The following is a 25,102-nucleotide window of genomic DNA, read 5'->3' on the forward strand; positions in this document are numbered from 1 at the left end:
CTCATTTTCTGAGTGCCTGCCATGTGCTCACACAGGAGAAGGGATTCTAAAATGAGATGGCATCCTCAGGCCGAGAGACAATGGCATGAACATCACAGCTGGGGTGACCAACCATCCTAGTTTGTCTCGGACCTGCAGAGTTCTCTGAACTAGGAAGATTCTGGCCAAACCGGGATGAATGGATCACTCTAAATTAGTGAGGTACAAATACACATCCAAGTCAGTGGGGATTTCAAGATGTGTCAAAGCATTCCTGGGATGAGAGGAAACATGGAGGAGGCAGGACTGTGATTTGATCCTCAGGCAAAACTGAAGTAACTGGAGCTGACAAGTCTTCTCCCACCATTGATTCTGAAACCCCCTTCCTCTTCTCTCTCCATTAACATTTCTATAAGGGGCATGAGGGAACTTTGGGGGCAATGGAAATGCTCTGAATCATGGCCCTGGTAGTGATTACACAACTGTCAATTAACTCCTCTTGTCAAAACTCAGCAAAACTTGAAACTAACGAATTTTACTGTATATAAATGATACTTCAGGGGCAGCCCTGGTGGCGCAGCGGTTTAGCGCCGCCTGCAGCCCGGGGTGTGGTCCTGGAGACCCGGGATCGAGTCCCACATCAGGCTTGTTGCATGGAGCCTGCTTCTCCCTCTGCCTGTGTCTCTGCGTCTCTCTCTCTCTCTCTCTCTCTCTCTGTGCCTCTATGAATAAATAAATAAAATCTTTAAAAAAAAAATAAATGATACTTCAGTGAAGCTGGCAAAAAGATAAGTTAAAAAAAAGAAGAGGGCAGCCCAGGTAGCCCAGCGGTTTAGCGCCGCCTTCAGCCCAGAGTGTGATCCTGGAGATCCAGGATGGAGTCCCACGTCAGGCTCCCTGCATGGAGCCTGCTTCTCCCTCTGCCTGTGTCTCTGCCTCTCTAGCTCTGTGTCTCTCATGAATAAATAATAAAGTCTCTTTAAATAAATAAATAAATAAATAAATAAATAAATAAATAAATAAATAAATAAATAAATAAGTAAAAATAGAAGAAAGATGAAAATTCTAGATCCTTCAGTGCCGATGACTAATGGCGTTAGGAAGGCAGGAGTCTGATTAAACTAATTAATATCTTTTTTAAAATGATGCTATACAATACAAACACAGAAGTTTTCAGATATGGTGAAGATGTTTGGTGGTAGAGGGTCTTCTTGACTGTCACAAATTATTTTGTGTCAATTAGTAACATTGATCAAATACTGTGTGCCAGGCAATAAGCTAAGTGTTTTACATCCTTGCTATTCAGAAAGGACCACACCCCACACCTGAATCACATGGGAGCTTATTAGAAATGCAGAATCTTGGGGCTCAAGCCAGATTTACTCTATCAGAAGTCTGCATTTGAACAAGCTTCCCAGATAATTCCTATGCATGTTCAAGTTTGAACACTTTTTATTTTTTTAAAGATTTTATTTGAGAGAGAGAGAGAGAACTAGTGAGGTGAGTGGCAGAGGTAGAAGCAGGCTCCCCGCTGATCACGGTGCTCAATGTAGAGCTTGATATCACGATCATGACCTGAACCAGCAGCAGATACTTAACTGAGCCACCCAGGCACCCCAAGAACTTCTTCACACACATTATCTTTCTTTGTCCTCACTAAAACCCTATGTTGCATACCTAGCAAGTATGCTTTAAGCTTTTAATAATTTGATGATTAATAATCACCTCCATCTCTTCTTTACCTAGTATAGTTATAGAAGGGAGGGGAGGAAAAAAAAAAAGAAGGGAGGGGAGGAAAGATGCCATTAGTATGCATAAATTTATATAAATTTACATATGGACTCCATCCTGATTCTTCCTATTTTACCATCTTTGAGAACTGAACAATAGATTTCTATGTAGTCTGAATAACTGAGAAGAGAGGACACAGGGTCAGAATTAATGTAAATACTATAACAGATCTTCAGAACAAAGGATATAGCTAAAACATAAAAGAAAACGGGAGGTGCCAGACTTCTGCAGAAGCTGGGCCTAGACATAATTGAAGTTATTATTCCATGGCCCTTAATATTCACTATATCCCTGCCCATGCTCCTCCCTCCCCCCAAACAAAGCTCTTGGCAGACATCCCACAGCTGGATCTCCAGGTCTTCTCCTCACTCCAGTGGAGAAACAAAAGATATTTTATGCCATTAAAAAGAACCAGGGGGGAATCCCTGGGTGGCTCAGCGGTTTAGTGCCTGCCTTTGGCCCAGGGCGGGATCCTGGAGTCCCGGGATTAAGTCCCATGTCAGGCTCCCGGCATGGAGCCTGCTTCTCCCTCCTCCTGTGTCTCTGCCTCTCTCTCTATGTCTATAATAGATAGATAGATAGATAGATAGATAGATAGATAGATAGATAGATAGATAGATAGATACACCGACCTAGGTGTGCTTGGGTGGCTCGGTCAGTTGAGTGTCTGACTCTTGGTTTTGGCTCAGGTCATGATCTCAGGGTTGTGAGATCGAGCCCTGAGTGGGGCTCTGTACTCAGTGGGGAATCTGCTGGAGATTCTTCCTCTCACTCTGACCCTCCCCAGTGCTCATGCTCTCTCTCTCAAAATAAATAAATCTTGAAAGAAAGAAAGAAAGAAAGAAAGAAAGAAAGAAAGAAAGAAAGAAAGAAAGAAAGAAAGAAAGAAAGAAAGAAAGAAAGAAAGAAAGAAAGAAAGAAAGAAAGAAAGAAAGAAAGAAAGAAAGGAGAAGAGAAGAGAAGAGAAGAGAAGAGAAGAGAAGAGAAGAGAAGAGAAGAGAAGAGAAGAGAAGAGAAGAGAAAAAAGAAAAGAAAGAAACTGAAGTACAATCAGAGTAGCTCCCTGGACTAGGAATAACCTATACATGTTTTTTCTGGAGACAGATGGTCTAACAACCTGCAACTCCTGCAAAAATACCCCTTAGAGATCTGGCATGCTAGGAAATCATCCAAAGGATGGAAGTAGACCAAGACAGACCCAGGGTAAAGAGTGGTGGTTCAGAAAAAGAGGAAAATAGATGGCATGCAACACCATCTCATCAGAAAGATGAAACTTAGAAGCTAATTGCTTCAAGTGATCCAAATAAGAGAAGTACACGTTCATTAAGAGACCACTAAATCGTCTATAAAACTTTATTAAAATTGGGATTACTTACAAATTTGTACAATAAAAATGAAAAAATATATAATAAGACATTGTTATTTTTTCTTACAGAAAAGAGTGAAAATGAGACCCATGACAAAGAGCCATCCCTGATCATTTTGTTCCTTTCAAACATTTGTGAACATTTATTTTAAATATAAATGACAAATCTTTTAAAACAACACTAAGGCATTACCCACAGGCTAAAACTTACCCAAGAATTCCTTAGTCCTGCTATTTCACCATCAATTCCACAAACATGGGAAACTGAGGCAATGGCTGGCTTTAACAGTCCTAATACTCACATCACATTATGAGCTATCTAGTAGGTTAAAGTGATACGAATGCTGCCCATGCTGTAGGAAAGTTCAGAGAAGATGATTTCACCATTTTCAAGTTACTGTCAAGAGTCAAGAGTATAAAGAGGAAAATGACACACACAGGCAGGGGATGTGGGAGCCCAAAGTCCCAAATTTGGGGGAGGCTGTGTGCCATTCCCACCCCCTACTAAAGCTGTGTGTTGATGTGGACATGAATCTGCTTTGTTTATTCCCAGCAGGCTCTGGCTCCCATCACATAAGGCACCAAACACCCTTTTTAAGGTAGTAACCATCTAGAATCCACCTCAACAGCAACTGAGTCCATAAGCTAAGTTACCAAAAGATACCACTGATCACCATAACTGCATAGGTTTGCCTAAACATAATAATATATTTCTGCTACATCAAAACATAAACAAGAGGTTTTGGGTGCATTTGCCTTGTACATATGGCTATTTTTATATGTTTATTACTTGGTTTCAGTGCCTATGTAATATGAAGGCATAATAAATCTGTCAAACCATCCTCTCCTTGGTTGAAATAAAGTTCTTGGCATTTCAATATAGGTTATTATCTCATATGTCAGACCTAAGTCCAAAGGAATACTAGAAGGACATTTAATTTCCTTTCCTCCTACTTCAACTTTCACTACTCAATTCAGAGAAAAGTTATGAGTACACAGCTAAGAACCATTTTTACGCAGGCATCCATCTGAGCCCATCTTTTTTCTGGAACAAAAAGATTAAGGGCAATTGCATAATCCATTTCCAAGCTTTTTATGGATATCAGGGCCAGGAAGGACTATCTGGCCTATTTGGGTCCTTTCATTCATCAAATCTCTAATGTATATGCCAGGTGGGAATTGGGTTGAAGGGAACACAGTGAAGAAAGGGCTAGGCCTTGAATGGGATGTATCAGCACAAAATAGAACACTGGGACCCAAAGACTATGAGCAGCAGAAACCTCTTTGTAACAGACATAAAAGTCATGAATTTGGGGGGAGGAAATAAGCCAGTTCTGGTGGGATGATGTGGCTGATAGGACCTTCTTCTTAAAAGACACCCTAGTTGCAAAACTGCCCTTATTTTTGGTGATTGGTTCCATTGTTCTCATGAAAGCAATCTGTGTGGAGAAGGGAAGGGGAAATGTTTTAGGCCAGCTGGCTCTCATATTCCAATTAATGGCAGTCATGCTCTACATAACTTGGTCAGACCAATTAGCAGCGACAGATTTCCAATGCTGAAGAGACCTTGAGCCCTAGGGCCAATTTACAGCTGCATATTTGCGAGCAAGACGCTGACATGGCAGCAGACATGGCTCCAATGTTCAGCTCACTCCATGGTTATCCCTTCAATCCTTTTCGATGAGATCAGTCTGAGAGATGAGACTATGCTGAATTGCAAGAGTTGTAACTGCCAGAGAAAATTAAGTGGGGGTTTCAAGTAGTGACTGAGCCAGCAGACTAAGTGGCCAAGAGGGAGACAAGAGCAGCTCCGAAGAAGGTTTATGGAGTCAAGCAATCTGCGGGCCTATGGAGGCTCTGAAGCATCTGGGGCAGAGCCACACAAGCAGGCAGGGCAAGGACACGCAGCACACCAAAGGCACCGTCGTCCTTCACTGTCTCAGAGCAGCTCTCATTGCCGCAGGACCTCCACTGCCTACAGCTCGGGTCTCTGACTACAGACATGGAGTAATAAACTGAGTTTGATTTTACTCACCCCAAGTTCAAACATGGTGAAAAGAAGTGGCCTGGAGATGGAAACTATATTTCACAAGGAGTTTAAGCAGAAAAAGAGGAGACTCTTGCCCTGCTTCACAGTGCTTTCTCACTGAGATAAAGATAAGAGGCAGGGAAAGTCACCCTGGAGGCAAGCTACCACCTCCCCAACAAGCAATCTGGGGGAAGGCACCGAAGTCCAGGTAATCCTGAGACCACTTGTACAGATGAATTATTTTTTAAATCAACTGCTGCTCAAATATGCTAGATCTTGATTTCTATAAATAAAGCAAAAAATACTATATTCCAGGGGTCCTAACAGTTCTTTGCAGAGAGATAAAATTTTACCATGTACCTAATTTACAAAGGCATAAAAGTTTCCCAATATAAAGCTCGTTTGCCCTGCAACTTTAACCCCTCAGCATCTGCCCAAATACTGCTTTTTCACTTTCTACTATATGTGTATTTGCCGCCAATTGAGGTAGTTATCACATTAGGACAGTTTAAAGCTATGGGAAACACTAGTGGTGATAATCAACTGGCCACCTGGAGGGGCGTCTCAGAGCTGACATTTTGGAAGTCAGCAATGAGCCCAGGGCCTTTCAAGATTATCTGATAAATGGCTGGTCTGAAGGAGACATTACAGCTTTTTAAAAAAAAATCATCTGCCTTCTTGATGATCATGGTAAACTAGTGAGCCTGATGCTGTGCTCCTGCTATCAATGTCTATATTCCTGGCTAAAGTAATTACAGCTTCTTCCAAGGTACAGGGGTGAAGATCACCAAGACAGAACCAAGCAAATGAGAGACTTGGGAATTTGCTCCCTCATAAATGCCATTGCTGGTCTATAAAAGTACTTTCCAATGGTAAAAGAATCTGAAACTAATGGCACTGTGATAAAAGGCAGCATGAATCTCTGGTCAGAAATGGAGCTGCAAGTAAGTATAGAAAAATGTGTCTGATCCTGATAGGTGAATGAAGAGGCATCAAGATTACCTGGAGATCTATTTTGTAGCAATGCAAATTGTGACAGCTACATAGCTACAACTTGTATGTTGTAGCAAGGAAACTTCACAGATAGTGTCGGGGCTTACAAATTAGCTAGATTGGTGGGGGGGGGGGGGGCTAAAAGTGATAAAGGCTAAAAAGAATGGTTAGAATGGGTAGACAAAGGAAGAGAGAAGAAAAGGAGAGTTTCTTGATTCCATAGCAACTCAAAGATACATGTTCCACTGACAGGAAAAACAGCATGTAAAAAGTATTTAAATTCTCTAAAAAACGATCACTTCTCCCAACTAGCAGGAATAATGCTACCAACCAAGGGGAAGAGAATATAAGAAATGAAACGAACCCTAAATTGTACATCACAGTTGAGGAAATAGACACTTCCTGAAAGAGCAAAGGGAACAAGGAGGAACGGGAAGGGAAGAATGCAAATGTCTTAAGATAGAATTAAAAGTTGGATATAATAAAAACCTCCCCCTACAAAAGAGTTCACAAGAATGTTCCTAAAAGCAAGTGATACTTAGAATATCATATTGTGAGAACTAATTCAAAGCTCAACACAATAATTCTGGGGCGTTAATGGATAATCCATATCAATAAGCATGTAGAGGCCTATGGGCTTGTCAATCTGGAACACTTGCTGGTTCTGGAACATGAGTTTGTTACATTTTAAAAAAATATATCCATTTAAAAAACAAGACAGAAATAAAAATCTACTTTCCTCTTAAAACAGCTAAAACAAATATTATTCTAAAGTCATTGAAAGAAAAGAAGAAAAGGAGGCTCAGATTTATGGGTTTCTCTCTGGAAGATGCAGCCGAGGGTCTGAAAACATTGCTGCAACATGTAACAGTTCTCACTTTTGAGTGCCAGTGATGGTGCCAGAAATGCTATCACCGAGTCAACCTTTAAGAGGCGCTAGAATGCCATGCTAGGTGTGGCCATCCAGTTTTTTGTTTTTGAAACATAAACGTGGGCCAACAACCAATGGGAAGCATTGAAAGCATTCACTACTTTACCCACTCTCCCTCAGAGATCCCACAGAGACCACCAAGACCATTTCCAAAGGGATGCCTACTCAGGCCTGTAATTTCAGTGGGAGGATTTCTATGCTATCTCATCCTGTTTCAAAGAGTTGAGAAGCAATGGTGCACAAACGTAACATGGACCATTGAGATACCAAGCCAGTCCATATAAAGATAACTGACCACCACCTAAGTCAGGAGTTGATCTGTTGTGTGATAGCAGGATACTGAGGATCTGAGTCCTCCTCTTCAGTGGATGTTTCTTCATAGATTTCATCCTGGGCAAGGATGCTCCCTAATCCATATTCCTGCTCATGGACAGAAACCTCATTTGGTGTGAGGTGAGAAGAACCTTCCACAAAGTCAGCAAATCTGGAAAAGAGAAGATAGTACTCATTAAGAACCTGCCTTCTGTCCTTTCTGGTTTCCTTTCAAAATAAGAACAAATTGAAACTCCTGATACACTCACAGCTCAAATTTTACAGTCTATCCTTACTCTGGCAGGTAAGTAGACTAAAAGCAAGAAACAAGGAGAAAAGGAAAGCTGGGATCATAAGCCAACATCCCCTGAAACCCCATCCTGCTTAATAAGCACTAGCCTATCCTTTTAGTTAGGAAAGTGCTAAGGTTCTTTTAGTCATCTGTAATCCTGATAAGATTATAGGGCATTACACAGTTATTCATGTTTATGGCCCTATAAACATATGGCCATCAGGATTCCAAATTGGAAGCTTCACAAACTCATTGGTACAGTTGCTCCCAAATAAAAAGGGAACACCACTGCCTCCTGCAAAAAACCCACTCAGACACAGGAAACTTAATGTGATACTGGAGTCTTCTCCTCTCAATACTACAATCAAATCCAGAGGAGATGGTTCCTTGAGGGAGCAGAAAACAGGCTACTATTTAACATAGATGATATATATATATCTTTTTCTCAACCACCCCTACATGAACAGGAAAACAAAACTACCAATACAAAATGTTTATCTACAAGTATGATCTCTATTAAAACGCAAGGTCAAAATTATCCTGCTAGATACCTGGAATAGCTGGCCAAGACTTTACCTCTTTGGAGACTGGATTCGAGAAACAGTCTTCCAAGCAGAGCAGTCTGGACTGTTACAATATTCTCGAAGCTCCTCTAAAGCCTTTCGGGTCTCTACCTCTCCTTGTATCCGATATTCTTCTTCTGTCAGGAGACGAGGGGGCACAGTCTTTTCTGTTGCCTTACACATCTTTCTGTGCTCACCAAAATAACATCATGAATAATTAATCAGTAATTTCTATCCAGCCTGCCCTCTAGCTCCCTTCAGTGAGCCAAGTATATAGCAGAGAGCCTGGACATTAAGAGTCATCATTCCCACCTTTCTTCTTTAGAAATCTTTACTTATAATACACTCCTGACACGCTAGACTAGGAATGACAAGTCAGAGTAATCAATATTATTCACTAACGTGAATAAATTCACTTATTTCCAATAAATGATAGACAAAATATGTATTTTCTAATAAGTGGAAAAATGACAAGAAAATGATGGTATAAGATTATGGTCCATTAACTTGGGATTCCCCAAACTAAAGGTATCACCTTGACTATGTATAATAGAACCACCACTGACAACTTCAGAATCTATGACCATTCCATGTTCACTATGCAAGATGATATCATGCTTTGAACTACATCTTAGAACTCCCAGAGCAACCTGAGAACCAACATGAAATAATCTGAGACCAGGTGACCCTGAGGCATGTGGCATAAAAGTGATATACTCTGCACCACCTAGTGGTAACAGGTACACATGACACTTTACTGGATGCTTTTTTAAATATAAAATGACTAAACTAAAATTATAAATATGCCTATAGAGAGTCTGAGAAGAAAGATTTGGAAAGAACAAAAGCAGAAGCATAATGCAATCAATTTCCATGAGCAAAGAGGCTCCCAAGTCAATGCCTCTATACCCTTTTGCTGGCAACTGCATCCCACATGGCATGTTCCAATACAAAGTTATATTGCATTTCAGTCACCTGTAAGTGATGTACAGCCACTGAATAGGGTACTCCAGGTTCTTAGTACACAGTGCAATGATGATAATTGCAAGGGCAATATGTGGTATCTGGATACCAGAATACATGAAAAATAGGCCCATCAGCTGCAAGGTCCAGGTCAGCAGGTTGATACTTCGTTCATTCTCCAAGGGCCCATACTTGTAACAGATTGCAAAACTCATGAATCCAACCGTGAGGACATAGCCTATGAGAAGAGTCATCAGAAAACATTCTTTTTCATCTATAACTGGTAAAAATAATTTGTGTGGGGAGCAGTAGTGCATTCACGACATAGCACCTATTGAACCAGGAAAATGGACAAGATCTTTACCCAGTTATTCACACTTTTTTCATTACTCAAATATATTATTCTAAGTTCTATCCTTTCCATTATCCCCAAATTTATTTGGTTCAAATGGAGAATTAAAGGTACATGTTGAACAATGCTAGAAGAGTCTATTTTAAAAAGCCTAATAATACAGAAATCCAGATTAAGCACTTCTCAAAAGGTAGATTAAGGGTCACAAACTGTGCAACCAAAGGATCTTCACTTTACAGAAAGATTCACTGAAAAAAAAAAAAAAAAAAAAAAAAAAAAAAAAAAAAGATTCACTGTAGAGACCTTTACTCCTAAGGTCTTCAAATGTACTTAAAATATGATTATATATATTAATAAAGTCAATTTATAGCTTTTCAGAAAGATGCCTATTGTGTAGAGAGGTGTACTTATAAAAACACCAACCAATTAAAGTCTTTTCCCTGGCAGCCTGATTTTCATTTATTTATTTTTTTTTTTTTCTGATTTTCATTTAATGTGACAACTGCACAGGGTTAGAAATAAAGTGAAGAACTATTATTCTTAAAGATTAATAAAATGGCATGGACTCCTGTAAACAGGCAACATCTTTTCATGATCAAATGAACTAAAACAACCTATAAACATATAAAAAGGAAAGCAAAACCAACAACACTTACTTAAAAGATACTGCCAGTAACACCTCCAGATCTCTTGTAAATTTTTTAAAACTAGCTGAATGAGGTACAGAGAAAAGGACCAGCCTCCCACCAGGATGACGTAAATGGGACTTTTCTAAGATAGAGTAGAAGTGAAAACAAAAAGTTACAACAGGCTTTCCATACATAAAAGCAGCAAAATGGAACTATGATTTTTAAAAAATTCAACCTACTAAAAATGCCCAAAAACCATATCTCTTAAGAAGACATCCTTTATATTTAAAATGGCATAGTGTGCAAAGAACACTGGGAAAATGAGGTGCTAAAATACTTAAAAGCCTAGCTGTGTAATCAGCAAACAAGGAAGGAGTCTTAATTCCCCACTGTGCACAGGATTTTAAATATAAAGGGGGAATTTGTATATAATCAGGCTCCAAATTTCATCATGGAAAGTACCTTTCTGAATCAAGGAAAAAGTCAATGAAAAAGGACACTGACTTATCAGTCACCAGCGCAAATTTTCAGTGCTGTAAGATTATCTGAGAAAACAGTCCCTCAACTTTCTAAGATCCTCCTGACTACATATGAGGACTCTGCAACTTACCTTGGGCATAAACTTGGACAGTATGAAAATGATGATTAGTAGAGAGGCCGCAATTCCCACACTCACCCCAGTAGAATAGTAGAAGATTTGGCTTCTGCAGAAAGAAACATTATTTCATGACTATGTGGTCTTCATACATGGCACTGTTCGAACAAGAACTATCTCAGCCAAAAGACAGAAAAAAAGTATAAGAGTAGAGCAGATTAGACACGACTGGTACAACGTAACTGCGGCCAGCTTATGCGGATTGGTATGAGCCCCTCAAATATATATACCAATAAGCCTCTGCTTGGTCTCAAAGTCCCATTGCAGCACCTCTTCCAACCCAGTTTTCTTTTTTTAATTTACATTTTTAAAAAATATTTTATTTATTTATTCATGAGAATACGCAGAGAGCAGAGAGCAGAGAGAGAGAGAGAGAGAGGCAGAGACAAAGGCAGAGGGAGAAGCAGGCTCCATGCAGGGAGCCCGACATGGGACTTGATCCCAGGTCTCTAGGATCGCGCCCTGGGCTAAAGGCAGCGCTAAACCGCTGAGCCACCCGGGCTGCCCCCAACCCAGTTTTTAATGAGAATCTTTCTTCTAAGGAACTGCCCCATTTCACGGGGAAAAGAAAGGTGCAAGGATACTGCCTGAGTGGACACTGAAACTGGAACTGAACTGATTACCCAGAAAGATAAAGCAGATGCAGGCTCTTTCTGCCAGACATTCCTCCCTCACTGTGAGTTTCTCTCAGGATCCTCAAAATAAGGAACTTTTACCAATCTCACTCCAGCCCAACTTCAAACTCCAATGTGTAGCTTTCATTCTCTATTCCACAAATATTTTTTTTTTACTTGTGTACAAAGTTAATGTCGATTCTACATTTGTTCAGTGTTTGTTATCTATATGTTTTCTTATTTGTACATGTCAGTTTCACCTAGCTTAGCTAGGTTCCTAAAAACAGGAAATGAATAAGTGTTTGTTCCTTTACCTCTGAATAGCATGAAACTCACCAACACATGCCCCTGTAAAAATGAGGACTTAATATGTTATTTCGAAAGGGATGTGATGTATTGGCTAAATCCCCTCACATGATGGCTCAATCCAATGGGAGAATTTCATTCTTGCCAATCTTGTTTAATAGAAGAAAAAAGCAAAAATCATAACATGTACTGAAGTATTTACAATTTTTTCCAAGGAGGCAATGTGCCTAGTCATAAAACTCATAGAAAAGGGAAGGGCAGCACTTTATGATAAAAGCCAAGCAGGGCGGGTCTAAGTCTCATCATTCTGCACTCCAGCCTTGGAACCTACCTGCTCAGCAAATCTCCACAAAAAAATAGCATAAGTCCAAGGAGGAACATGAAGAAGAGTTTGGGGTCAAATCCTGAAATAAATAAAGACTTCTGTTTCAAAGGGAAAACAAAAGTTTAAGGCATTATAGAACAAAAGACAACGCTGGCATTATTGGTCAGCTAATAAAATACAATTGATCCTTGAACAACAGGAGTTTGAATTGCACGGGTCCACTTATACACAGACTTTTTCTGACAAATTCATCACAGTACTGTAATGAATTTTCTCTTCCTATGGTTTTCTTAGTAACATTTCCTTTTCCCTAGCTTACTTTATAGCAAGAATACAGCATCTAATATGTGTAACAAACAAAATATGTATTAACTGACTATCTATGCTATCAGTAAGTCTTCCAGTCAACAGCAGGCTATTAATAATTAAGTTCTGAGGAGTCAAAAGTTATATGCAGATTTTCAACTGAGGCAACAGGGTAAATCAGCCAGTACCCCAACCCCCATACTATTCAAGGATTAACTATAAATGCAAACCACCTACCTAAACAGTATTGTAAATTCCACACAAAGCTTGGGAACCTTTCCAAACAGAAAATAGAAGCAGGTCTCTGTCTAACCTGTACTTTTCTGGAGATCTTATTTTTATTTTGGCTATCTATGCTAAGGCTAAAAGAAACTAGGCTTTGCTTTGGATGGAGCCAGGAATGCCATCAGTACTTCATGCAATTGCCCACAAGGGGTCTCTACCACTCTGGCTTTTCTGCCGAAAGTCCCTCACAGGTTCGGATTCAGCAGATTTGCCTAGAACTTTGGGTCTGGGCCCTCTGTTGTTCTCTAACTGGCTGCTTTTCTTGCCCAACACCACCACCTACTTCCTTCTGCTATACATTGTGTTGGAAAAGCCTACACTCAAACACATCTCACCCGGGACCAGGGGACCCAAGCAGAGGTCCCTCAGTGACATACCAGACACTCCCACAGCATTCACATTCAAGAGCTCTGAGTCTAGGGGAGGCCCACAAACCAAAGAGGAGCAAGAAGAATCAGTACAGGTAAAAGGAGCATAATAAAAAAAAAGGCAAAAAAAAAAAAAAAAAGGCAAATACTTATACAACAACAAAACCTGTGGAACCATGGGACAATTAGAAGGGCACAATATATTTTGTAGCAAAACTCAGGAATGTTTCTGCTATTCACAACATCCCAGAACCCTAGGTGGTAACCAAGGAGGGACCAAAAGTCAGAAAATTCAACAGGATAACAACTCCAGTCCTCTGTGAAACTTTCTCAGACATATTTGGAAAAGAAAACTCCCAGTTCTACTGAACAAGCCTTCAACTTCAGTGATTTTCATAGTTACTTACAATTTCACAAATCCTCTTTTTACTTATAAAATATTAATATCCAGTTCTACCCATCTTTAGTTTCTATTATTCAACCATTCAGGTCTTCAAATGTAGGTCTATACATTCTGGACATGTAACTTTTCTAGAAATGCCCAGAAGGCAGGAATAAATCCATCTTACTCTGAAGAACAGTAGGCATTATCAGCTCAGGGCCACTGAAGTATTAGGAACACAAGTCTTCACAAATCTAGATAAGGAGGTACACAGAATGACCTACAGTGAAGTCTCTCTTCTAGGCCTAAAGGGTTTTATGTGGGAGAGAGACTCTCTTAACTGTTTGAAGCAGTGGTGTACTCAGGTTATAATTAGAAGCAAAAAGGAGCTGTCTTGGGCTAACTAACTTCTCTGTCTCACTAATTACACTCTCCAAAGCTCAGTCCCTTTTCACTGTAGAATCTACCAGAAAAACAGAGGTAAGACTTACTCCGGGTCACAATGACACTGTACATCGTGTCTTCCTCTATAATCTCAACTTTGAGGCAGGTTTTTGTGCTGTATAGACCCACGTTAACATAGGTGTCATTCAATTTCTCTTTTAAAAAGGAGGAAAAAAAGTTCCAGATACTAAACTGCTCTAACTCCTTCAGTTTCTCTTCATTCTCCACCTGGGTGACTCGTACCAGTTTGGAACTATTTACCCGGATCTGTAACAGAAGTAAAATCAGGATGAGGATGAGAAAGAAGAAGGGATTTTAAATTTTCGTAAATACAATATTTTAAAAACCTCTAAACAGCTAAATCAGTAATAGTGTCAGTTTTCCACAAGGCTTATAAGAAATACAGAGATGCAGTGGCTTAAACATAATTGGGCAAGTAACATTGCACACGGTACACAGAGGCAGCTGTTAGAATGTCTCGTTGTTAATATGATCTGAATCTACTTTTTTTAAAGATTTTATTTATTGGGCAGCCCCGGTGGCACAGCGGTTTAGCGCCACCTGCAGCCCGGGGCGTGATTCTGAAGACCCTGAATCGAGTCCCACATCAGGCTCTCTGCATGGAGTTTGCTTCTCCCTCTGCCTGTGTCTCTGCCTCTCATTCTCTCTCTGTGTTTCTATGAATAAATAAATAAAATCTTTAAAAAATAAGTTAAAAAAAAAGAGAGGGAGAGAGGCAGAGACACAGGCAGAAGGAGAAGCAGGCTCCAGGCAGGGAGCTCGATCCCTGGACTTGATCCCAGGACTCCAGGATCACACCCTGAGCCGAAGGCAGACGCTCAACCGCTGAACCACCCAGGCATCCCTGAATCTACTAAGCCAGAACAACATAGGGGGAAAAAAAAGACTTCCAAGACTTCCAAGCTGAAGTTATCACTGTAGCTATTTGTGGGAGATCATACAAAACAAGGCTCTAGAATATTAAGAAAATTGCCAGGCAGAAACACCCCCAGAAAACGAAAAATGTTTCCTATAATGACAGGCTGAGAAGTTCAATCCTTTGTCACCAATCACTGATTATGGGTAAATGTTGGTTATAATGTGTCTCAGATGGAATATGATCTTTATATCAGACAATAAAAAAAAGAAAATTAAAAAAAAAAAGAAAACCACAAGCTCACCCTTATGTTTTGATGTGAACCACAAATGCTCTTATCAGTAACTATGCTTATAGATGCAGCAGCATTTCCAAAAGGACTCATTTTGTTCAATCATTATTACAGCCAGACATTCTCACTTGCAAGGTGGCTTAATAGTGTTATGAAATAAATGAAACCAAAGTCAGGGGGAAACTTTAGGCACAGGGTTTATGAAACATTTCATGTAGAATCAAAATAGAAAAGGAACAGCAAGGCAAAAGAGTTTACATCCCAACAGGCACGCAACAGTTTCCAGGCCAAAGAAGGCATAAGAAAGGCCTTTGGGGGAGCGGCGGGGTGTGCACGTGTCCATGTAGAAGAAGAAAGAGGACAAGGCATAAGAGAGGCCTTTAAGGGGGCAGTGTGCACATGCATGACTGCACGTGCGTGTGTGCGTGTGTGTGTGTGTGTGTGTGTGTGTATAGGAGAGAGAGGACAAGAAGGAAGCTTCTTTGGGAAAAAGAGGAAGGAAGGTTACTTTAGGGTCAAGTATTATAAGCTACTTAAGGGAACAGAGGCAGAGAGGAACACTAAGTATAAATGCTTACTAATGAAAACACAATTCAAGATAATCTGAACCCTAACAAGGATGCTGACAATACTTTTTTTTCTTTTCCAATTGTGTGTGAAGGAAGAAAATGTGTCAAGGTACTACCTAATCACAAACAGACAAGATATTCACAGAAGCTGCCCCAGCCAGAGGCCTCCAAATTATTACCTGTATCCGTGTCCACACATCATACCACTTTGGGATAAGCACATTTTTATAACAGAATTGTTGCCTGTTATCCATATAATAAAGTTGGGATTCCTGAAGCATGACCACACCATCAGTTCCAGCTTTATGCAAAGAAAAGAAATAAGAATTGAGTATAACAGAACAAGTTAATAACTATAATTCATTTCATAAAAAGAAACTGACCACTTTTTTGGTTTTTCTTTTTCAACTGAAGTATATTACAATATAATATCGTATATACAACATAATATTGTAATATATATTACATATAATATTACAATAGTATCAGGTGTACAACACAGTGATTCTAAAAGTCTATCCATTATGCTATGCTCATCACAAGTGTAGCTACCACCCGCTGCCATACGATGCCATCACAGTACCATTGAAACTGACCACTTTCTTAAAGTTGGGATTAAAATGTCAATGACTGATAAACAAGAAAACTGAAATGAGAGAAGAAATAAGGCAGAGTCTTATTTCTGTCAAATTTAATTATTTAAATATTATAGTCACTAACCCAGAATAAGCAATAATAAAAGCAGCTATTAAGTATTTATTAAGACAGTATGCTGTTTTTCATTGAACTCTCCAACAAGCTAGGAGGCAGGCACTCTCCTAATCCCTGTTTCACAAATTTTAAAAAACTGATGCTTAAGAAGGATTAAGAATTTGCCCAAAGTCACACAGCTAGTGAATAGCTTCACTGAAAATCACACGCAGGTCCTGCTTCCTTAATAAAGGCATAGCTAAAAAAAATTAAAAATAAAAAAAAATTAAAAAATAAAGGCATAGCTAAAGTAACTCCATTTATTTCCTCTATCCTTGAGTTGGATGAAGAGATGTGGCAATGTTTTTGTATACACAATACTTTGAGAAGATACTAAAAGGTCACAAAGTTGCTTTTTTCCAGCTGTTTTAAAAGCAGTCAATTACTATATGCACTTCCTTTGATTTTATCAAGACAGAAGATTCTCCATTCAGAAGTTTGTATTCAATCCCAGCCAATTCAAGGCTTAAAAGTGACCACCCTCTTGTACCTTCCCACTCAAGTTTGTACAAGCTACCTTCTTTACCACAAATAACTTTTCTCTAGAGTCCTACATTGTACTTACCAATCTATGAAGTGTTACTAAGTGGAAATTTTGTTATTATTCTGGTCTAGATACAAAGATAGGTAGATTTAAATAAACTAAAAAACAGCCCAAAAACATTACAAAAACTTCAGCCAAACCTTAAAAAACCAAAGTTACACACACAAAAAAGGCAATGATACTTGCCAGTCCAAAATGGTTTTTTTTGTTTTTTGTTTTGTTTTGTTTTTTTAAGACTTTATCCATTTATTCATATGAGACACATAGAGAAAGGCAGAAACATAGGCAGAGGGAGAAGAAGGCTCCCTGTGGGGAGCCCAATGTCGGATTCGATCCCAGGTCTCTGGGATCCTGACCCCAGCCAAAGGCAGAAGCTCAACCAGTAGAGGATCCCTGGGTGGCTCAGTGGTTTAGCACCTGCCTTTGGCCCAGGGCGCGATCCTGGAGTCCTGGGATCGAGTCCCCGGCATGGAGCCTGCTTCTCCCTCTGCCTTTGGCCCAGGGCGCGATCCTGGAGTCCCGGGATCGAGTCCCCGGCATGGAGCCTGCTTCTCCCTCTGCCCCTCCCTCCACCTCATGAATGTGCACTCTCTCTCAAATAAATCAATAAAATCTAAAAAAATAAAAAATAAGAAATTCAGTCTTGATATTGTAGGGGAAGAAAAATTTTCTTTGATCCTCTTAGGGCCCCTGGCTGGGCCCAAAAATTTAAACTGACAAAGACAGATTAACAAGGGAAAAGCATATATATTTACTTAATAAGTTTTACGTGACATGAAAACCTTCATAAGGAAATGCAGACCCAAAGAAACAGACCTACATCCTATTATGCTATGTGTGATGAAGAGTGGACACTTGTGGAGGAATATAAGAGGGTAAAGAGTATGTGGTCATAGTAGTAAACTGGGGGAAACTGAGTAAGGCCTATTTGCTTGGATTCCTCTTGCTGTCCCATTGCCTGCATTTCCTCAGTATAGGTAGGGAAGGCACCTCGCAGGACTTTATGGCCGGTTTCAGAGAAGGGCGAGGTAGGGAGGTCAAAGACACTTCTTGCATCCGTTTTTTTTATTTTTTTAATTTTTTTAAAATTTTTATTTATTTATGATAGTCACAGAGAGAGAAAGAGAGAGAGAGAGAGAGAGAGACATAAGCAGAAGGAGAAGCAGGCTCCATGCACCGGGAGCCCGATGTGGGATTCGATCCCGGGTCTCCAGGATCGCGCCCTGGGCCAAAGGCAGGCGCCAAACCGCTGCGCCACCCAGGGATCCCTGCATCGGTTTTCTTAAACTCCCACAGCTTCAAATATTCAATATGCCAAGATGCTATATTTTGAGGGAGCACGCCCTGAACTCCCATCTATCAGCTTTCTCACTAGGGTTTACTCCCGCAGTAATTAGGATTTCCTCCTAACTTATCTTTTATAAAATGAAACCTTTTCAAAATCCTGTCGACATCTGTCTCACTAGCAAGCCCGCAAATGTACTGAAAGAGGGACGCCTGGGTGGCTCAGTGGTTGAGTGGGGACTGCCTTTGGCTTGGGTTGTGATCCTGGGGTCCTGGGATGGATGAGTCCTGCATTAGGCTCCCTGAAGGGAGCCTACTTCTCCCTCTGCCTATGTCTCCAACTCTCTATGTCTCTCATGAATAAATTTTAAAAATATTTTTTAATGTACTGAAAGAATACCCACTCACAGATATGGTTCAAGAGTTTATTTTCTTGGAATGCCTGGCTGGCTCAGTCAGAAAAGCATGTCAATCTTGATCTCGGGGTTCTGAGTTCGAGTCCCATGTTGGGTATAGAGATCACTTAAATAAATAAAATTTTTTAAAAAGTTTGTTTTCTTCTGGAGAGTATAAGAGTAAGGTTATTAAGTTGACTACTGCATTGACAAATTCACTGGGGTATGCAAAAACATTGGGAAATATTTTTTAAAATGCTGTACAAGAACCTATCACTTCCTTAAAAGAATATCCAGTCTATGTACAAAGCCCAAAGTAAATACACCTGTCCAATAAAAAACAAAAAGAATCACACTTGTTAGCCCCTTCTCTCTCATAACACCAAGTAACAGAACACTATACTTTTTTCCCCCAAGATTTATTTGTTCATGAGAGACCCAGACAGAGAGAGAGAGAGAGAGAGGCAGAGACACAGGCAGAGGAAGAAGCAGGCTCCATGCAGGGAGCCTGATGCGGGACTTGATCCCAGGACTCCAGGATCACACCCTGGGCCAAAGGCAGGCGCTAAGCCACTGAGCCACCCAGAGATCCCCGAACACTATACTTTTTAAAGCTCGCTATTATTTTCAAGAACATAGTAAGATACAAATAATGTCAATAGCAGAGGGCACTTGAAAAACTAATGCCAAGAAAAGACATCAGTGTCTTGAAACTAATTTTAAAATTTCTGATGCCATATTCCTAAAGAAATAAAATGGTTTTATAATAAGCAACATCTTTTAAAATCTAGTTCTTTGTTTTCCCAAGTAACATAACATTCTAGGGAAAGAATTTTGAGTACGTAAATAAATAAATAAATGTCCTTAACAGCAACCTCGTATGGAAATCAGCACCTTGGCCAGCCACATCTTTGGAAATTCACTGAGGTAAAACCCACCGATTCAGCCAAAAGGGATAATTAAACAATCACCACTCCAGTTGTCACTTAAATTGTTAGCAACACAGAACTAAACCAAATGACCTTAAACATACATAAGTTGTCAAAATGCTCATTTAAAAATTTTGTGCTTCCTGTAACAAAAGGACATACACCACCCTTTTCCCTCTTCCGCAAAGTGAGTTAGCTAGCATATTAAAAAAGCAGAATGACTTCAACACTCAAGAAAATGCCTTCTGAGCCCAAAGATTTTGGAAAATGCCTTCATGGAATGTAGTGAATCATTACTTGCTTATTCCATTTACCCATAAAGCAGCTGTTCAAAGGCTAATAACTTCATACTTGATTACAAGTCATTACAAACTAGTCAACAGCACTGATCACCTAACATCTACAGGTAGAATCAATGAAAACTATTCATAGTATGTGAGGACTGGAATAGACTCTAAAAAGTCATGAAAACAACCTCTTAAATAGCTTCTGTTCCTGTCTTTCAGGAGGTAACACAGCTCATACTTTAAAGCCTTCTTAAAAACTGGCATCTTAAACAGTGCACTTAGTAAAGCATCATTCAATGGGATGCTGGTTATTTGGAAAATAAAACTATCTAGATTCTCACCTTACACCAAATGCTAACATTAATTATAGATTAAAAAGTAAAATTAAAAAAAAGTAAAATAAAAAAAAGTAAAGTGTACCATAGAAAATGATATAAATTCAATTTTGGAGGGCTCTCTAAGCCATAAAAGTAATGGAAATAACTCTGAAGAATAAAATTAAGTGACTCCATAAAAACATAAATCTATTTAAAAAGGTAAAAAGCAAAAAAATAAAAAAAAAATAAAAAAAAAAAAATAAAAATAAAAAGGTAAAAGGGACAGTGCCTGGGTGGCTCAGCCTGTTGAGTGACTGACTCTTGGTTTCAGTTCAGGACTCTCGGTTTTGACTCAGGTTGTACACTATAGTGAAATCAAGCCCCACTTAGGGCTGGCACTCAGTGTGGCGCCTGTCTTGGATTCTCTCTCCCCTTCTCCTCCTTCCCCATTTGTGCTCTCTCTCTCAAATAAATAAAATCTTTAGGGGATCCCTGGGTGGCTCGGCGGTTTAGCGCCTGCCTTTGGCCCAGGGCGCGATCCTGGGGTTCCGGGATCGAGTCTCACGTCGGGCTCCCAGCATGAAGCCTGCTTCTCCCTCCTCCTGTGTCTCTGCCTCTCTATCATAAATGAATAAATAAATCTTAAAAAAATAACAAAATAAAATCTTTTTTTTTTAAATTTAATTTTATTTTTTATTTATTTATGATAGTCACACAGAATGAGAGAGAGAGAGTCAGAGACACAGGCAGAAGGAGAAGCAGGCTCCATGCACCGGGAGCCCGACGTGGGATTCGATCCTGGGTCTCCAGGATCGCACCCTGGGCCAAAGGCAGGCGCTAAACCGCTGCGCCACCCAGGGATCCCCAAAATAAAATCTTTAAAAAATAATAAAAATTTTAAAAAGTTAAAGTAATATGGTTTCACTCATGTGGAATATAAAAAATAGTGAAAAGGACCATAAAGGAAGGGGGAGAAATGGAAGGGGGAAGAATTTGAGAGGAGACATACCAAGAGAGACTCTTAACTCTGGGAAACAAGAGTTGCAGAAGGGGAGGTGGGTGGGAGGGAATAGGGTAACTGGGAGACAGGCATATTGAGGAGAGCATGATAAAATGAGCACTGGGTGGTTTTTTTGTTTTTAAGATTTTATTTATTCATGAGAGACAGAGGGGGGGGGGCAGAGACACAGGCAGAGGGAGAAGCAGGCTCCATGCAGGGAGCCCGACATGGGACTCATCCCAGGACCCCAGGACCATGACTTGAGCCGAAGGCAGATGCTCAACTACCAAGCCACCCAGACATCCCTCAAGGGTCTTAAAAATGTTTTAGCTTGTGATCTAAGAAATCTATTTCTGAGAATCTATTCTAAAAATATAATCCAAATTCAGTAAAAAGAAATTCACATGCAAAAAGTTCACAAAGTGTTACCTACAACAATGAAAAACCAGAAACACCACAAATATCCAACCAATGGTAGAAACACCGCAAATATATAACCAAATGTTTACCTCTGAAACATTAAATAAATGGCCTGTCCAAAGAGTAGAATAAAGTAACATTTATAAAGCATTTTAAATGATACAGGAAAATGCTTATACTACAAAATCAAATGAGAAAATGATTTTGGTAATAACTGGTGGCCTCCAAGGAAGAAAACAGGAGTACTGACAGGCATATGAATGTATTACCAATTTTTTTAAAAAGGTTTTTTAAGATTTTATTTTTAAGGGACGCCTGGGTGGCTCAGTGGTTGAGCATCTGCCTTCCACTGAGATCACGATCCCGGGTGTGGGATCTAATCCTGCGTCCGGCTCCTTACTTCTCCCTCTGCCTATGTCTCTACCTGTCTTTCTGTGTCTCTCACGAATAAATAAATAAAATCTTAATTTTTTTTTATTAACTAATCTCTACACCCTACATGGGGCTCAAACTCACAATGGTGAGCTCAAGAGTTACATGCTTTGCCAACTGAGCCTGCCAGACACCCCCCTCATTTTTTTTTTTATTAGAAATACATGGAAAAAGACCAGGAGAAAGTGTGGTAAAATAGATTGCCCCCTGAATGGAATAAACAGCGAGGGTTTTCCCTACTTCTTTATACTTAATTGTGCTTGCCAAATAGCCTAAAATAAGCTCACAATATTTTTTTTACAATAAAAAACTTCCAGTGAGAAAAAGCCACCTACCTTTTGAAGTACTGCATTTTATCGTTAGGTACCTTTGGCTTTTAGAAAGTTCTTCTCTACTGGATGATGTCTCTGTAGCTGCCACCCACTTGCTACCAGGTCACACAGAATATCATGCCAAATTTACCCTTCTCCAAGTTAAGTCGCCACTGTTCTCATTAAGGAAACTTAAGTGTCTGCTGATCCAGCTTCAACTAGGTAGGGACCTTTTCACATACATTCTTTCTCCCCCACAATCCACACAGCCCCATTTTACAGGTTAACCACCCGGCCCAAGTTCAATCAGATCCTAAGTAGCCCGTCAACGTCACTCTGGGCCCCTCCGCTGCAAAAGCACCTTCCTGGATACCTACCTGCCCCCCCCCCCCCAAAAAAAAAAAAACATTTCGGAGGACGTTACACTTTGGAACTAGATCTACGGGTCCGAGGCAATCTCAAAGCTGCAGCTAGACATAATCGCAAGTGACAGCGCGAGAGGCAGCAAAGGTGAGCGCATCGGCCTTTACGAGATAGGGTATCCTTAACCCCATCTTCCAGCTCCCTCCGGCCGAACCGGGAGGCCTCGCCAGTTTTTCTGTTGTGCATTTGATTGATAAGAGGGCTGAAGGTTTTCTAGCAACATTCTAGGTGTTAGGAGTTAGGGCGTCCGCGGTGAAGGGCTTCCTTTCCGTCCAAAGCCAGTCGCCCAGCAAGCGGTAGACGGCAGCGAGTCGCCGCGAGAAGCGAGTAATTCCCCAAAAGAACTATCTGACGCTGAATGATGGGTTTAGCTGGTGGTGCGGTTTCTTTTTTTTTTTTCCGGAAACGCGAACCGGACGGCGACACGTTGTTTCTAAAGGGCCGGGACCTCACTCACAAGGACGGCGCCCACTCCCTCCCAGCCACACCCGGCCCCGGTCCGGCCCCGAGCCGCGCGGCGGGGGCGAGGGCGCGGGGTCGGTCACAGCGCCGGAAGCCGCGCGGCCCCGCACGTCCTCTCCCGAGCCGGGCCTCTCTCGGTCTCCCGCGAGCCTCCAGGCTCCTCCCCGCTCCGGGGACCCCGCAGGCCGCCCGGGCCCGGCGCCCCAGGACACCCCCACGCCCCCGCCCCGCCCCCCGGCAGCCGCTGCCGGTGGTACCTGCGCTGCAGGCCAAGCAGCCGGAGACAAGCAGGAGCAGCCGCACTGCCCCGCCGCCCCCACGGCCCCCGGTCCCCCAGCCCCAGGGCCCGGCACCAACTGCCGGCGACACCGCCACTTTCATTCCTCCCGCCGCGATCGCCTCACGCCGCCGCCTCCTCACGTGCCTCTCCCCAGCAACTAACCGGAACAGGCAGGGCCAGCAGCCTATCCGCTGCAAGACCTGCCCCGCGCCGACCAATCGCATGGGCGGAGCCGCGAGCCCCGGGCCTCGACGAACTCCAAACCCCGCCTCCTAGCAACTGCGGCGAGAGGGCGGGAACAGGAGCTTTCAGCCTATTAGAGACAGAGCCCTCACCTTAGCAATGGCGACAGGAAGATCCCACCCCTTAACAACATGCTTCCGCCTCCCGTTTATTTACAACTGGTGTGATTGACGGTAGGCTCAGCCAATAGAAAAGCAGAATGGGCGAGGCCTCCTTGACCAAATTTGATTATCTCCATCAAAACTGTCTCAAGTTCCTTCTGTTTCCTTTCCTGTTGACCACGATCATTCTGTTATGGGAAACTAAGCCTTGAGACCGCTTTATAAGTAGGATCCTGACAGGACAATTTTTAAGACGATGTGTTCTCCAAAGTCCTACATTATTTAAAACAAGTTGTACACAGAAAATTGTGTCCGTTTTACGGAAATAAGCATTAGCATTTAAAAATATAGGCCTATAAAAAAAAATCTATATGTTTAGGCCTAGGGCGGTCCTGGCTGGTTCCGTCCCTAGAACATGAGAACCTTGATCTCGGGGTCGTGAGTATGAGCCCCACACTAGGTGTAGAGTTTACTAAAATAAATCCATAAACTTTTAAAAATAAAATTAAAATGTAAGCATAGGGCTTTGGAGGGTAAATTTTTATTTCTTTATTTGTTTATTTACTTAGGAATCTATACCCTTAACTAGGGCTCAAACTTAACCTTGAGATCAAGAGTCCCTGATCTTCAGACGGAGCCAGTCAGGTGCCCGTGAGGATGGCAGAGTTGGAAGTAAAATGAATGTGAGGATTAGGAGAAAGTTTTTTTATTCCTTATAGCATCTTGGGAGACAAATATCTCCATTTAAGAAGCCAAGATTAAGACAAAGAGCCTGCCCAAAATTGCACAGTTGGGATGGGCTGTGGTTTCAACCCAAGGCTTACTCAAAAGCCTGAGTACTTTCTATGCATTGGGCTGTTTCCCATTAAATGATTTTAAACAGTGAGGGTCTAGAAAGGTGCCTGGTCATAAACAGATGTTCAGTTAATGTTAGTAGAAATTGAAGCATCTTATTATTTTTTTTTTTTTTAGAGGATCTGATAGTGGTAGATAGGAGCACTAGAAATAGTAGAGCCTAGCAAGGAAATTCAGGAAAGGCAGGTTACTGCTCGGAAAAGTTCAAGCTTTCAAAAGAAGGTATTTTTAAAGAGTCAAAACAGGGGCAGCCCGGGTGGCTCAGCAGTTTAGCGCCGCTTTCAGCCCAGGGCCTGATCCAGGAGACCCGGGATAGAGTCTCACGTTGGGCTCCCTGCATGGAGCCTGCTTCTCCCTCTGCCTGTGTCTCTGCCTCTCTCTCTCTCTCTGTCTCTCATGAATAAATAAATAAAATCTTAAAAAAAAATAAAGAGTCAAAATGGATC

General features: G+C 41.1%; 1 protein-coding gene across 1 annotated transcript; it reads right to left on the minus strand.

Annotated features, from left to right (window-relative positions):
* Positions 1-3,093: 3,093 nt before the first annotated feature.
* On the minus strand, positions 3,094-23,681 carry NEMP1 (nuclear envelope integral membrane protein 1). The gene is made up of 9 exons (XM_038549559.1): positions 23,435-23,681; positions 15,803-15,924; positions 13,933-14,152; positions 12,107-12,179; positions 10,811-10,904; positions 10,228-10,342; positions 9,232-9,457; positions 8,270-8,443; positions 3,094-7,573 (listed from the first exon to the last, which is right to left on the minus strand). The coding sequence occupies exons 1-9, from the start codon at positions 23,679-23,681 to the stop codon at positions 7,396-7,398; spliced, it is 1,449 nt and encodes a 482-aa protein (XP_038405487.1). The 3' UTR covers positions 3,094-7,395.
* Between the last annotated feature and the right edge of the window lie 1,421 nt (positions 23,682-25,102).

Source organism: Canis lupus, chromosome 10, assembly GCF_011100685.1.
Source record: "Canis lupus familiaris isolate Mischka breed German Shepherd chromosome 10, alternate assembly UU_Cfam_GSD_1.0, whole genome shotgun sequence".
Taxonomy (NCBI): domain Eukaryota; kingdom Metazoa; phylum Chordata; class Mammalia; order Carnivora; family Canidae; genus Canis; species Canis lupus.

Coding starts and splice junctions, on each gene's coding strand:
- NEMP1 (XM_038549559.1), bottom strand. CDS start 23,681: ATGCGATTGGTCGGCGCGGGGCAGGTCTTGCAGCGGATAGGCTGCTGG. Junction 15,925..23,434: donor CTGCTTGGCCTGCAGCGCAG/GTACCACCGGCA, acceptor CTTTGCATAAAG/CTGGAACTGATGGTGTGGTC. Junction 12,180..13,932: donor CAGTGTCATTGTGACCCGGA/GTAAGTCTTACC, acceptor TATTTATTTCAG/GATTTGACCCCAAACTCTTC.